This window comes from Talpa occidentalis, unplaced genomic scaffold (assembly GCF_014898055.3).
Source record: "Talpa occidentalis isolate TD23 unplaced genomic scaffold, MPIMG_talOcc4v2.1 talOcc4.3, whole genome shotgun sequence".
Classification (NCBI taxonomy): Eukaryota; Metazoa; Chordata; class Mammalia; order Eulipotyphla; family Talpidae; genus Talpa; species Talpa occidentalis.
The window spans coordinates 20,088,760-20,102,890 of NW_023603184.1; the positions used below are offsets into that span (position 1 = coordinate 20,088,760).

A 14,131-nucleotide genomic window follows, 5' to 3' on the forward strand; every position below is an offset into this window, starting at 1 on the left:
ACTTATTTTTTAAAACATATGTCCATATGCTCCAAATAACTTATTTCCCCCACTTTATATAAGCGAGGACATATGTTTAGGTAATTTGCCTTTATGAGCATAGCTAGTAAGTTGAATTTACTAATTGAGAGTATTTATCTCTAAAATCCTTGCCTTTATCTCAAAAGTTGTGGAGTCTATTTTGTTGTCTTCAAAATAGTGACAAAGAAAAAAGTTTTAATTACTAAACCTCTGTGTCTGCTGGCATTGAAAACAGTTGAATTAGGGCACAGATATAAGAGAGAATATGCACATTTCTTATACCTTCATAATTATTTGTGCACCCTGAATCAAAAGTGTCCTCATTTTGCACAGTAGTCTCTGTTTCCCAAATTTGAAGATTCTATTTGGTGATTGATTTCTTTTTTTTTTTTTTTTTTGATTTTTAAAAAGCCATTTATTTAAAAAAAAAAAACTGGTTTGTCAAATCACATAACGAGCAGTGCACAACTACCGAAGTGGCCCTGTGATAGTCACCAATGGGGCGTTCACCACACAGTATCTGAAAAATACAGCTAAAAAGGAGGAGTCTGTTGAGCACTAAATTTCAGATTTCTATTTGACTCCTGTTGAATGGCTTTAAGTTAGCATATAGTGAGTGAGAGGTAGAGTCCCAAGTATAATAGGTGATGCCTCAGGGCTCCATATAAAAACAAAACAAAAACAAAACCATTTTCCCTTCTGCACAAGGGAAGCCTATTCTATTCTTTATTTCCTTTGTGAAAACAGAAGCCAAGTTTCTCTTCTCAAATGATTCAGCATTCCAAAGTGTTGTGTGGTGACTTGGTGTTGTGCTTCTGGCTTGAGCATCTAATTTTCCTCACCTTCTGATTCAGACTCTTCCTCGGCATTTTGTAACCACTCAACAAACTTCTTCATCTGGTCAAGAAAAACACTTTTGCCTTTGGCAACATGTGCTTCTTTGTACCACTTCAATATTGCTTCTTCACTTAGCACATCAGCTTTATAGAAGAGAACCACGATCTTCTCAAAGGCTTTCATGAAATGGATATTGTCGTAACAGTATTCCTGCACCTTCTGGAGAAGGATCAGCTCTGACTGGCCTCGGGAGCTGAACACAGCCAGTAGGGGAGCATATTGCTTCAGGTGCTTAAGAGCCTGCTCTGCAACAAGTTCTTCCTTCTTGTTCCATTCAACAGCATTCATTATACAGGTCCACAGAAGCCCAATCACTGCTGTTTCTGGAAGATCATTCCTCTTCATTTCTTCTTTAACATACAGCACCACCTCCTTGATCGGGCATTCCTGAGAAAGACTTTCCTGCAGCTCCTTCTGCAATTCCTTCCTGGTGCCCAGGGACTGCAGGACTTGCAGGAAGTCGGACAGTTCTTTCAGACCTGCATCAGTGAAGAATTTAGCAAAATGATCCACACTCTGTCTGTTAACTGGAAAGAGTTCCAGCAGCCTCTTGTCTAAGTTGGCTTTTCTCAAAGAAGAGGTAACAGAATTGGCATCTTTTTCTGCCATCCATGCTTTAAAAAGTTTGACAGCAAATGAGGCTGCAATGCCTTCTTTGACTAAGCTGTCGGTGAAGAGACTGGTGAGGATGGTGGCAGGAAGGGTGCCGTTGCCCAGCAGGGTACCTGAGAGCATTGCCAACTTTGTCTGCTCTGTTTCAGAAAAGGCTTTTAGGAAGAGGAGAAGCTTTTTCATTTCATCCTCCAATGCCTTTTCCAAATACTTATATCTCCTGAAGAGTTTATTGAAGACCTGAGCATAGTTTTGGATGGTTTCATGATCTTCATTTGCTGAAAACACACAGTGGTTGGTCATCTTGGTCTTGTCACCATCATCTATGCGTGTTCCTCCAGGGGCAAGCATACTGCCAGCCACCAGGATATATGTGATTTTCAAGTCCAAATTCAGATAATTACAAAGTCTTTACTGACAGTTTGCCCACACCAGATTTGATATATAGCCAGTGAAGTACAATCTTTTTTTTTTTTTTTTTTTTTTGTGGGACACTCACCGGTGGCCAGGGATCGAACGTGCTGCAGCGGGCAGCCTCACAGCCCAGTGCTCCACTGCTGCGCCACCAGGGGAGGCCCCAGTGTTGTACAATCTTTAAGGAGTACTGTAGTTGAGGATTCAGATCCTTCTGGCTGGTTTTACTCTTTTTGCATATTTGCATTTCTAGCACAGGTAACCTCATGCCTATGTCTGCTAACCTGGGACCTTCAGCTAAGGTCTTCCTCAAGCATCTCTGCCTGCTTTTAATGACGGTGAAATGGAAGAGAGGAAATCTTTGAAGATACTTTTCTCCACTCTGACTTGGTACTTAACTACTCTTTCACTGCTAGTCCTTCCTCTTTGTCCTCTCCTTTGTCCTCTGGGATCCATTAAACTTGAAATCCTTTGTTCAGGTTCCCTTAGAAGAAAAGCCCCCACCCCCCAACCTCCACTCCCAGCATCTCTGCTGATCCATCTGACCCTTCCTGAGTGCATTCTATAGGGGGAGCTGGCAGTTTCTCTGGGTTAAACATTGTTGATATTGTCACAGTAAGTGATGAAAGATTTCACTGTTATTTCCATTTTGACTCATTGTTTTTAATCAATCAGTTACTCCAAGTTCTGACAGATCAGTTCTCTACCCTGAGCTCCTGACAAACAAGCGTGATTTGTTTATGTTTTTGGATTTTGTGAAAGATACCTAAAAATTGGATGAAACAGACTTTCCTTTCTATTTACTGTGAAGAAACTCACGAGAGACTTCCATTCTATCCATGTATTCAAAACCAGGCAGATAATTTTTTTTTTTAAATGAAAGACATGGTTAACAAAATCAGGGAGTTGAAATGGCTAGAGTCTCTCTTGCCTACAAATATAGCCACTCCCCAAAGGCAAAGATCAGAGCAGGAATGCTGAGGGAAAACTGTCAGGAAAGCTTTGAGATTTCAACCACCAGAAGAGTTTAGAAAAATCTCCAATCTCTTCTACCCAAACCAACAGTTAAGAAAATGATTAAGTAAACACACAAAGGGCAAATATTAAAAATATGAAAATAATGCTGACAAATCAACAGTGAAAAGATAATTCACTTAATGACAATAAATATGAAAAAGACGAATATTTGTTTACAACTGACGATATATCCATGGCACAAAAGCATATAAGAAAGGCATTCAGCATAAACTATTAGAGAAATGCAAATTAAAATGACAACTGCATGTCATTTTATAACTATTAGAATAACTAAAACAAAGACAGGGCAGATGTTAGTGTGATCTGGAATTAGAATTTTCTTTTTTTTTTTTCTTTCTTTCTTTTTGTTTTGTTAACATGGTAAAATCTTGGCTTGCCTGGTTTTTTTTTAATTATATACCTACCTAAGGACACTCCTATAGCAGAATGATTCTTAGATAAGTCACAACACAAATATCTGCCTCAAGTCTATTATTTAATATTAATTATACTATAGAAATATTATTTACTCTCTCTGATGTTTAGTTTCATTATTTTTACAAGCTCTTAAATATATCTAAAATTCTGTATAACTAAGAAACTGAGCATGCAGATCATAGATTTCATCCCAAAGACCTCATATAGACAACAGTTAAAATGAGAGCAAGATAGACAAATCCAAAGGCGAATTCAGAACTGGAAACAAATGTCTGCATTAAGGTATTAAATAGAATACCTTAATAGTAGTCTGTACTGGTTAATTTTATAGACTATAAATTAAAACTATATGAACTCCCTCCCCTGCATTTTTTGTTATTATTTCCCCTGCTTCCAGGCTTTCTGATTCACAACAGATTTCTAACTATGAGATTTAGACAGGGCGTTTTTATTTCTTTGTGTATTTTTCAAAGACAGGAAGGGGATTCTCTAGTGCAAGTGTGAAGTATTTTATTTATTGGTTTTGTACAGAATCAGGAGAACACTGGAAAATAGGTTTTAGAAAAGAAAGGGGAAAATACTCCTTTCTCAGAGTCATTTCCCATTGTTTTGAGAGAGCTGTGCCTTAGTCCAAAACACACAGCTGAAGTTAAGTACCATTCCAGAGGTGACAAGTTGACAGAACTGGTTAAAGTTAAATCATCTGGGGTTCTCTGGGGCTTCTTTTTTTATTATTGTAGTTCTTGCTATGGTCCATGTACTCAACATTTCTTTTTGATTTCAAAATTCTTTAAATGCCAATCGTTGGATGATAATCCTAGGGGATCAGAGTTCCCTTGATGCCCCTATCTGGTGCCCAGTTAGATGTCACTATTAGTTGGTTTAATATTCTTCTCTTAAGATAACGGTGGGCATATTTTTGTGCCATTTTGGAAAAAGTGGGTAATACAATATGCCAAGTTATGCAATAATGCAGTTCCTTATGAAACCATTTCTGCTACCTGATGGTGACTGACCCATATTTGCAGGAATTTTTCAAGTTTAATCTGGTAGAAAATGGCCAACCTTTTTTATTTCTTTTTTTTTATCAGTGTTTTGTGTGAAAGTTATGGCATTCAAATCTTGTTGGACAATGAAATTATACTGATATTCAAACCAAATTTTGATATGATAATTTCTTTAAGGAGGAAATAAGGAGAACTACACTTGGTAAAATATTTGTTCCAAGACAAGCAATTCTGGCTTTATGTGTATTTGAAATAATTTGAAAAGTTTGAGAACTGAACCTTTTTGTAAACAATTTTCATTTGAAGTCTTTTACTTTTACTTGTTTTTGTGAGAGCAGTTATGATACACTAAGGGGGCTTTTTGAGTTAGATCTCTGTCTTGCTAGGCTATGTATGAGGAAATTGTGAGATATTGCCCTCAAAGTTCTTAAGCGACCCGTTTTCAATGTAGCAGAGTCTAAAAAAGAGTTGTTTGAATTATGTCAGAGATGTCAGTATTAACCCTAAAGCCATTTTTGATTTTTGAAAGCTTTTGTTGGCTTCAGAAAATCTCTTGGACCTTCTCCATTTAATCTAAATTATCTTGAAGCTGAACATTTTTTCTCTTTATTTATTTATTTATCTATTGATTGATTGATTGGTTTGTTTACTTATTTATACAAACACTGTGTACAGTCAGAAGCGCAGGAGGGTGAGAGAATTCACCAGAGCCAGAGCGGGGAGAAGAGCAGGCAGAAGGACCGAAGTACACTGCTGAGGAGAGCAGCGGGCAGCAGGAGGGGTGGCCGGGGAGCAGCCGGGGATGGAACCAGCGCTGCAGAGGCTGCGGGCAGCTTTGCAACCCAGCTCTCAACTGCTGCGCCACTGGGGAGGCCCAACATTTTTTTCTCTTTTTAAAATTTATTTTTTCTATTTATGCATACAAGAACTGGGGTGTAGGCCAGAGGTGCAGGGGTGCGTGAGAAGATTAACCAAAGACAGAATAGGGAGCAGAATAGGCAGACTGACTGAAATACACTACTGAGGGGACAGTGGGTGAGTCAGGAGAGGTCCGCTGTGCCATATGAGCAGCAACCTAGCCGGGGATTAAACTCATGCCACAGTGGCTGGGGATAGCTTGTTAGTGTAAGACTTAACCCCAGCACCACTAGGGAGACCCTGAACATTTTTTCTTTAATGTGTCTCTGTAATGACACAATATATGCATTTGAAAGAAGCTGATTGGAATTTATAACACTCTGTTTGAAAAATTGTTTTACTTAGCTGTGCACGTTCACTAGGTAATTTTTATATCTTTCATGTTACAGCATACCTAATAGAAAATTTATTACTTTTCATGCCTCAAATGATAGTTTCTCCTCCCTTCTGGTTCTTCTCTCCTCCCCTAACCACCCCCCCCCCACCAATTTCATCTTAAGAGTCATTTCCACATGTTTTAGGTTTTAGTTTTTGTAGCGAATGACTTAACAGTGTTCACTTTATTCTAATAGGTTCAAAGACTTCTCTGCCAGTTTGGATTAAAGTCATCCCAAAATATTTTTCTTCTTAGACCTGTGGAATTTGATAAATACAGTATTTTTCTCAACTGGATTCCAAAGTTGCTGAAAGAATGAAACCCAACTGTAATTAGGGAGAAGAAAACATCCCTAATTTAGAAAAGACATTTGTAATTTTTTCTATCTTTTAAGTATGCAAAGAATTTTCTTCTCTAAAAGCAAAGTTGCCTTCATAATGAATGGCTACAATATGTTTCTCTGCTATAGATGGTCCCCACTTATGATTGTCCCAGTTACTGTTTCCAACTTTATGACTGTGTGGGACCAATTTGTATTTAGTAGAAAGCATACTTTAAATTTTAAATTAGGACACTGTTTTTCACTTGCAGTACACTGTTCAATAAATTACATGAAATATTCAACACTTTACTATGAAATAGGTTTTGCATTAGATGGTTTTGCCCAACTGTGGGCTAGGGTAAGTGTTCTGACTACCTTGAAGGTAGCCCAGGCTAAGCTAGGATGTTCACTGGGTTAGGGGTATTAAATGTGTTTTGAACATATCTTTAATTACAATTGGTTTAATGGGACATGACCTCATTTTTTTAAAGATTTATTTATTTATACAAGAGCTGGGGTACAGACAGAGGCGCAGGAGGGTGAGAGAATTCTCCAGATACAGTGGGAAGCAAAACAGGTGGACAAAGACACAGCTGAGGGGACCAGTGGACAAGGCAGGAGAGGTCTGCCACACAATGTGGGTATCTCGCCGGCAGGCTGGGAATCAAACCCATGCTACAGAGGCTGCAGACACTTCCATAGTGCTGCACCCAACTGCCTGTGCCACCGGGGAGGACCATGACCTCATTATAAGTTGAAAACGGTCTGTATTTTCCCTGACCTTTGCTCTCCAATTGCCAAGAGCTGACTTCAGCCCCAATCATTAATTATTTGGCCTAGTCCTATAGTACTAGTCACTACTATAGAGTGTCTAGTCACTCTGCTTCTCTTCTCCCACCTCAGCCAGACTTGACCACATTGTTGGCTGCCTCTTAATCACTAATTTAAATCTTGTAATTTATAATTAGAAAGCCTGCTTAATTACTCAGCATCTACATGATCAAGTCTGTACATGACTCTTTTGCTTGCTCTCTGGTTCAGCTTGCCTTCTTGCTTTTAGTTCTGTATATCTTATTCACACCATTAGTGAAACACCAGAACTTCCATGCCTTAGCCTTAAATTCATTATATTCTCTCAGCTTGGAATGTCCCAAAGAGAGTAAATTAAATTTCTGGAGACATCATCCACTTGCAAAGAAAGTCAATCAAATTTTTCTCTCCTCTATAATGAATGTTCCTTTTTAAATTACCAGCTGTATTTTACAGGATATATTATTGTGATATTTTGATTCGCTGATGCAGATTATTCACAAGGTTTAGTTTTAGAGTAAAAGATGCATTCCATTCAGTATTTATGAAATTCTGCTTCTAAGTTTAAAATGCAGTAGGTTTCACATTCATTTTCCACTTATTTTTTCATTCAGTTGCTTTTGGTTTTTTTTGAAAGATTTTATTTATTTATGCATACAAGAACTGGGGTGTAGGCCAGAGAAACAGGGGTGAGAAGATTCACTAGGCACAAAGTGGGGAGCAGAAAAGGTGCATTTACTGAAATACACTGCTAAGGGGAGCAGCAGGGTAAGCTCCCTAGCCAGGTATCAAATTCTGTCCACAGCAGTGATAGAATGATAGTGCTGAGACTTAACCCCTAGGCCACCAGGGAGGCCCTTCACTTATTGTGTGTGTTTTTATTGTTGCTTTTTTTTTTTAACAAATGCCTTATAAATGTTGTATAATTAGCTGCTTCACAAGAGATAGTGTACATGTTTTCTCCCTTTCTCTTGAAAAGGAGAAACACAATGTAATCTGTCATTGCTGTAGTAATAATATAATAAGACTCATTAGGGACCTCCCTGGTGGTGCACTGTAATGCTATCTGCAGCCATTGCAGCATGAGTTCAATCCCTGGCCAGGAATGTGACCCACATGGTGCAACAGACTTCTCCAGTCTCACCCACTGCTCCCTCAGCAGTGTATTTGTCATTCCGCCTATTCTGTTCACCACTCTGTCTCTGGTGAATGCTCTCACTCACCCTCTCACTCCCCTCCCCCGTACCTCTGTCCTGTACCCAATTCTTGTATGCATAAACAAATAATTCTTAAAAATAATAATGTAATATGAATCATTATAGTTAACATTTCTTATCCACTTGCAAAGTACTAGAAACTGTTCTAAGTACTGCGAAAAACTCATTCAAAACAGTAACAGTAACATTATATTATGTCCTTCTGTCGTATTTATAAATGAGAGAAAACCAAAGCAATAGAGAGTGCAAGACTTAGTAAGACTAGTCAGTTGTGATGCCAGGGACAAAGCCAGGCTCTGTGTCACCTCTATAACAGCTAAACAGACCACACTGTCTAAATTAGAAGGAAGGATGATGACAATTCTTGTTCTTTTTTTGAAAATGTCTGAATGGAATTTTTGATGTGTAAAATATTGTGAATGTCAAAATGATGACATCCAAATAAAATAATACATTCTAATTTAATATAACTATAACTAGCTGGAAATTACATTAGTTCATTTTGTAATTAATTGCTTCTCCTTACTCAGCAGTGAGCAGGGACAGTTTCTGTCCAATATTCTTTGCCTTTCAATATCTAACTTAGGATCTGGTATATATTAAGTCTTCTATAAACAGTTATTGAGATGCAAAAAAGAACAAGCAAGTGTATCAGGTTATAAAACTTTCTGTTCATATAAATATTGATAATGACTGAAGCAAATTTCAATTTTAAAGGATGTGTACATTTTAAAATTTGTGTGTGTTTTGTGGTGAGGGATGGGGTTACTGTGATTCTAAATGGGCAGAATTACCATTCTTTGTCCACCTGCCCATAGTTTATAAATAACCAGAAACCATGTTTCATATTATAAAAGGCATTTTCTTCATCAAAATGAAAGGAAATTTGTGATTTGAGATTTCATATATATATATATATATAACTAGCAATTAAATTAAGAATTTATATAATTCCTCGGATGTGAGTTGTTTCTTTGTGCATAACAATTAGCACCTCTTATTGTGTGGGATCATACCTGTAATCTGGGGCATCTAACTACTGTGTAGAAAGTTAAAATCTGCATTTATCAGAATAGTCATGATAGTACTTTGTAACTGACAATAGCTTTTATCTATGGGCTTCACTTAAGCCTAGATGCATTGATTAAATTTTATGGTGGTGTATTTTTTAAATATGTATGCAGAAGCATTAAAATATCTTTAGATTTTCAAAGAGATTGGAAACACATAAATGATTCTGAATTTTTTCTTCTATTTACTTTTGAGAATATTTGACAGACCCTTGGCTGATTTTAAATATTACCTTTCTAAAAAAATTCACATATAAGATCAAAATATTTAAGATTTCATGAAAGCAAATGCTTTCACTGTATTCTCAGAGGGGAAACCAACCATTTGAGACTGATACATATCCTCAGTTAACGTGGGTTCTTCAATTCCAAGTATTTCCAACTCTCTTCTCTACCATGAAAAAGATTTTACTTTAAATTGCTTTTAAAAATAATCTGTGATATTCCTCACTTAAATATTATAGGAAAAACGGTTGCATTAAAAAAATTCCCAAGACTATTGATTAATGTTCAAATATGCTACCATTCCAGAACTTCCCCAGTTTAAACTTTAAAAAAAAATCTATGAAGCAGGATGTAACAGTTAAGACTAAGCATTTTAGAATCAGCTGGATCTGAATTAAAGCTTCTACTTTGCTAAATATGAAGTTTGACCTGGAACAAATCACATTCAACCTTTAAACTGAAAATACTTAGTCGCTAAAATGTCTATGTTCAAGCTCATATGTTTGGAGAGATAAGAGATAATAAAATGGAATAATGGAAATAGAAGTTTTAGCACACAAGAAACACTCAAAAAATTCTAAGTGTTCTAAGCTGCCTCGTGACCCTTTAATTATTCCCTGGCCGTATCCTCTACTACAGTGTACCTAGCTCAGCTTTAACACCCCTGGATCACTTGTTGCTCCTCTATACCATCCATGACCAGTGGAGCCTTCTGCAGGAATGGAAATGCACTGCACTTTTCAGTTGCCACTTGCCACATGTGGTTACTGTGCACTTATTTTGTGTGCAGTGGCACAAGATACTGCATTTAATTTTGTTTCAGTTACTTTAAGTATAAACAGCTAGTGATTCCCTTAATTGACAGCAAGTCTCTAAAATACCATAGACCTTTTTATTTGTTTGTTTGCAGTTCTGGCCTGAGTGCTGGCCCCATTAATATTGCTTGCCCATCTTCTTCGAGTGTCAGTTCAAATATAACTTTCTTAGAGATCTCTTCTTGAAATAATCCACATAAATTCCATTTTTTCACTCCAAATTGTCATTACATAATTGTAACTCTATGGCATTAATCGCCATCTAACAAAACTATGATTTTCTGGTGGAGGTTATTTAATCTTATACTAGGATAAAAGTTCCATGAGCACATGGATTTTGTGTAACTCTTTTCACTGTTTCATTCCAATTCCTAAGGTCTGACTGATCAGGCCATTCAAAACATATTTGTTAAATAATGGAATTATAATGAAGTAAGTTAATAGATCTCATTTGTTAGCATTATTGGGCCCTATGCATTTTTTCCTTTCAGCTCTAGGCATGGGTATCTATCTAAAGTCTTCAAAATCATTATCTATAATCTGTATGCAGAAAGACATGTATTCATTTTAAACATGACAGTGGTTAAGATTATAGCAGCCAACCTTGTAAGGAAATTGATAGGATGTCTGTGTGATGATTAGGCAATTGAGGATTGAGCATAGAATGACAATTGGCCTGTAGATTCTAAGGAGAAACTGAGAAACAGAAAAAGTGCTAAGCAGTGGTAGTGAGATGAAAGGTACTGAGGCCATAAAATAGTCAAGGGAAAAATTGCAGAGACAAGAATTCAAACATGTTTTATTTTTGTTCTGTTCCCAGTGAGGAAGTGGAATACAGGTGGGGTGCATGTGAATCACCCAAGTTAATTTATGACTTGTGTACACAATTACAAAAATTGACTCAAAAATCAAGCAAAATGAATGAACTGGTACCTGGAATATCCAAATATGGAGCTGATAAATAGTTTCCTTGAAGGAAGTTAGTTAAATCTTACTTGAGACTAACTCAGAACCAAATAAAACTACAAACACTAGCTTAACCTTATTGGGAAAAGATTAAATTGTTGGGCCTCCCTGGTAGCGCAGGGGTTGAAATGCAACCTACGAAGCTATTTGTGGCCACTGCAGCACGAGTTCGATTCCCAGCCAGCCAAGGAGCAACCCACATAGCACAGCAAACCTCTCCTGTCTCACCCGCTGCTCCCCTCAGCAGTGTACCTCGGTCATTCTGCCAGTTCTGTTTCCCATTCTGTCTCTGGTGAATCCTCTCACACACACCACCCCCCCCACACACCTCTGGCCTGTACCCCAGCTCTTGTGTGCATAAATAAATAAATCTTTAAAAAGAAAAAAAGATTAAAGTGCTGTTTTGTTTTGTTTTTAAAGTGAAGCGCAGAGATGTATCTTGGTTAGCCTTAGAGAATGCTTTACTTTTGGCATGGAAGAACTGGGGTGTAGGTCAGAGGTGCAGGGGTTGAGAGGATTCACCAGAGATAGCATGGGGAGCAGAACAGGTGAATTTAATGAAATGCACTGCTAAAGGGGAACAGTGGACCAGACAGGAGAGGTCTGTTGCACCATATGTGGGTTAGCTCCCTGGCCAGGGATTGAACTCAGGCCAAATGGGTGATAGCACTGAGACAGCCCCTCGGCCACCAGGGAGGCCGTAGCCTTAGAGGATGCCTTTAAGAAGAAAGTATAGAAAAACCAAATCATGTCTCACCTAAAATTATGACCCTGCTTTTGCAAATTCTCATCAATAAATTAGATCATTACTATCAAAGTTGCCTTTAAAGTTTTAGTGGCCACTATGGAACTCTTGAGCTTCCAAAACTTCACACACCAAAATTAAAAATCAGATAAAGAAAAGGAAAGAAAAATCAGGCCTAAGATTCTAGATTCTCTTTCTAGGATGCAAATTTTCTGCCCCTACCTTCTTTAGGAACAAAGAGCCATTCTTTGAGATGCAAATTAGTTCCCTTACTTAATTTCACAATTCCCAGCAAGGAGAAAGCTGTGAGCCTTCATGGTAGATAGAATGTAACCCATCTGAGTAAGCCAACCTACACAAAGCAGCAGAAACTTACCATAAGGTTAAACATTAGTTAACAAAGAAGTGAAATTAAATAATCCAACTGTCATGGAATAACATAATGTTATACTAAACTTTTTGGTTAGAATAGCTGTCTAACTTTCCACCATTTTATGCTATAGAAAATGTGATTCCTGCATTCATTACTGTGTTATTACTACCAATTTGCCTAGTTTATAAATGTTATAAGGGATATTGTTCTAAATGTAACAAATGATTATGAGAGCCTGATGCTTGGAATTACTGCAACACACAATGACAGATAAAATGTGAGTTTAGCTTTATATTTCCAGATGTAGCACTAGGTGCCAAGCAGGAAAACAAGGGGTTAAGGGTTTGGATCATAATATTAATAGATAGGAAGGTAAACATGATCCAACACTCTTCTTTTGAAGTCACAACATTTGTCACAAACACAATGAATAAATGTTGACTATATGACCAAGGAGGGGAGATTATAAACATATGATGAATGTTCTGGGTACCTTCCTGTCTGACCTATTAGGCAAATCTATTTTTAAGTCAGAACTGGTTCATTTTCTGTTCTGCAAAACAGTCACGCAAAAATCTTCTGCAGGTAAAAAATAGCCTGCAGATAAACCAGTCTTTCAACTCCCACTAATAACCAAGGGACCAGATAAAAAAAGATTTAAACTGCAGGCCACCAGTCTTACATCTCTGGAGTGCATTCTTTAGAAATCAAGGAAGTGATTAAATTCTAGCATTTGACCTCTGCTGCACAGAGATAGAATCAATGAATCTTTAGGTCAACATTACTTGAAAATTGAATGATTTAAGCCTATGAAAAACCAAAAGCTACCTCCCTCTCCCCACTCCTCACCATCAAGAGTGATTACTTTTATTTATTAACATTAATGACTCATTCTTCCTATTTATAGAGACTAAATTCAAACTTGCGATTGTTGGAACAGTTTTCAGAGTAAAATTCTGTCGAACTGATTCCTAGGTTCAAATCCTCACTTTGATTATCTAATAAAATCATTGTCTAGTATTTGCATATTATTATAACTTTGTTATATTATTGAGACTTTTTTATTAGTCAACAATTTTATTAGAGAACTATTGAAACATAAGCTCAAAATTTTAACCAATTCTCAATGAGATTGCATCATCATTCCAATCATTTATTAAGTACCAATAAATGTTGATCCTTTAACAGTTCTATTGCCATAGAGGCAACAACACTGGAAAACTATTGTGGAAGTTGAGACAAAAAAATAGAGCAAAAATTATGCCAAGGGATTTAGTGATCTTTCATTCATACCCAGCATATCACAGGAGAATAATAATCCTCTGATTTAGAGCACAATTTGTGGATTCGCCAGAGATAGAGAGGGACACAGAATAGGGAGATCCACTGAAATACACTGCTGAGGGGAGCAGCAGGAGAGGTCTGCTGTGCTATGTGGGTAGCTCCCTGGCCTGCCTGTGATCCAAGGTATGCTGCAGAGGCTGTGGACAGCTTTACAGTGCTGCACTCAACCCCCTGTACCTCCAGGGAGTCCCATCATTAATTTTTTCGAAGGCTCAGAGATGTTTCATCAGGAAAGATTGTAACAATCAAAGCTGCAGTTGCCAGTGTATACTTAGGCATTGGTGAGACCTCTTATGAGTCAGATTGAATCTTTGTGTTATTCCTTGTACACCTATCCAAGATATTAAAACTGGGTCTCTGTAATAGGTAGTGGCCAATCTATGCACTTTTAAACATGTATCAGAGAGATGAGATGACCAGTGAAAGAGCTAACATGAATTATATTTCTGAGGATGAGTAGATCCTCAAAATAAATATCTCCACAATTCTCAAACACCACATCAGAATCATAAGTTTCTAATTATTTTGTAAATAGAAACATTGT

At 37.3% G+C, this 14,131-nt stretch overlaps 1 protein-coding gene across 1 annotated transcript; it reads right to left on the bottom strand.

Annotated features, from left to right (window-relative positions):
* Positions 1-591: 591 nt before the first annotated feature.
* On the bottom strand, positions 592-1,893 carry LOC119254551 (eIF5-mimic protein 1-like). The gene has a single exon (XM_037521663.2). The coding sequence runs from the start codon at positions 1,879-1,881 to the stop codon at positions 850-852; it is 1,032 nt and encodes a 343-aa protein (XP_037377560.1). The 5' UTR covers positions 1,882-1,893; the 3' UTR covers positions 592-849.
* Between the last annotated feature and the right edge of the window lie 12,238 nt (positions 1,894-14,131).

Excerpts from the sequence above, each read along its gene's own strand:
- LOC119254551 (XM_037521663.2), bottom strand. The coding sequence starts at position 1,881 with ATGCTTGCCCCTGGAGGAACACGCATAGATGATGGTGACAAGACCAAG.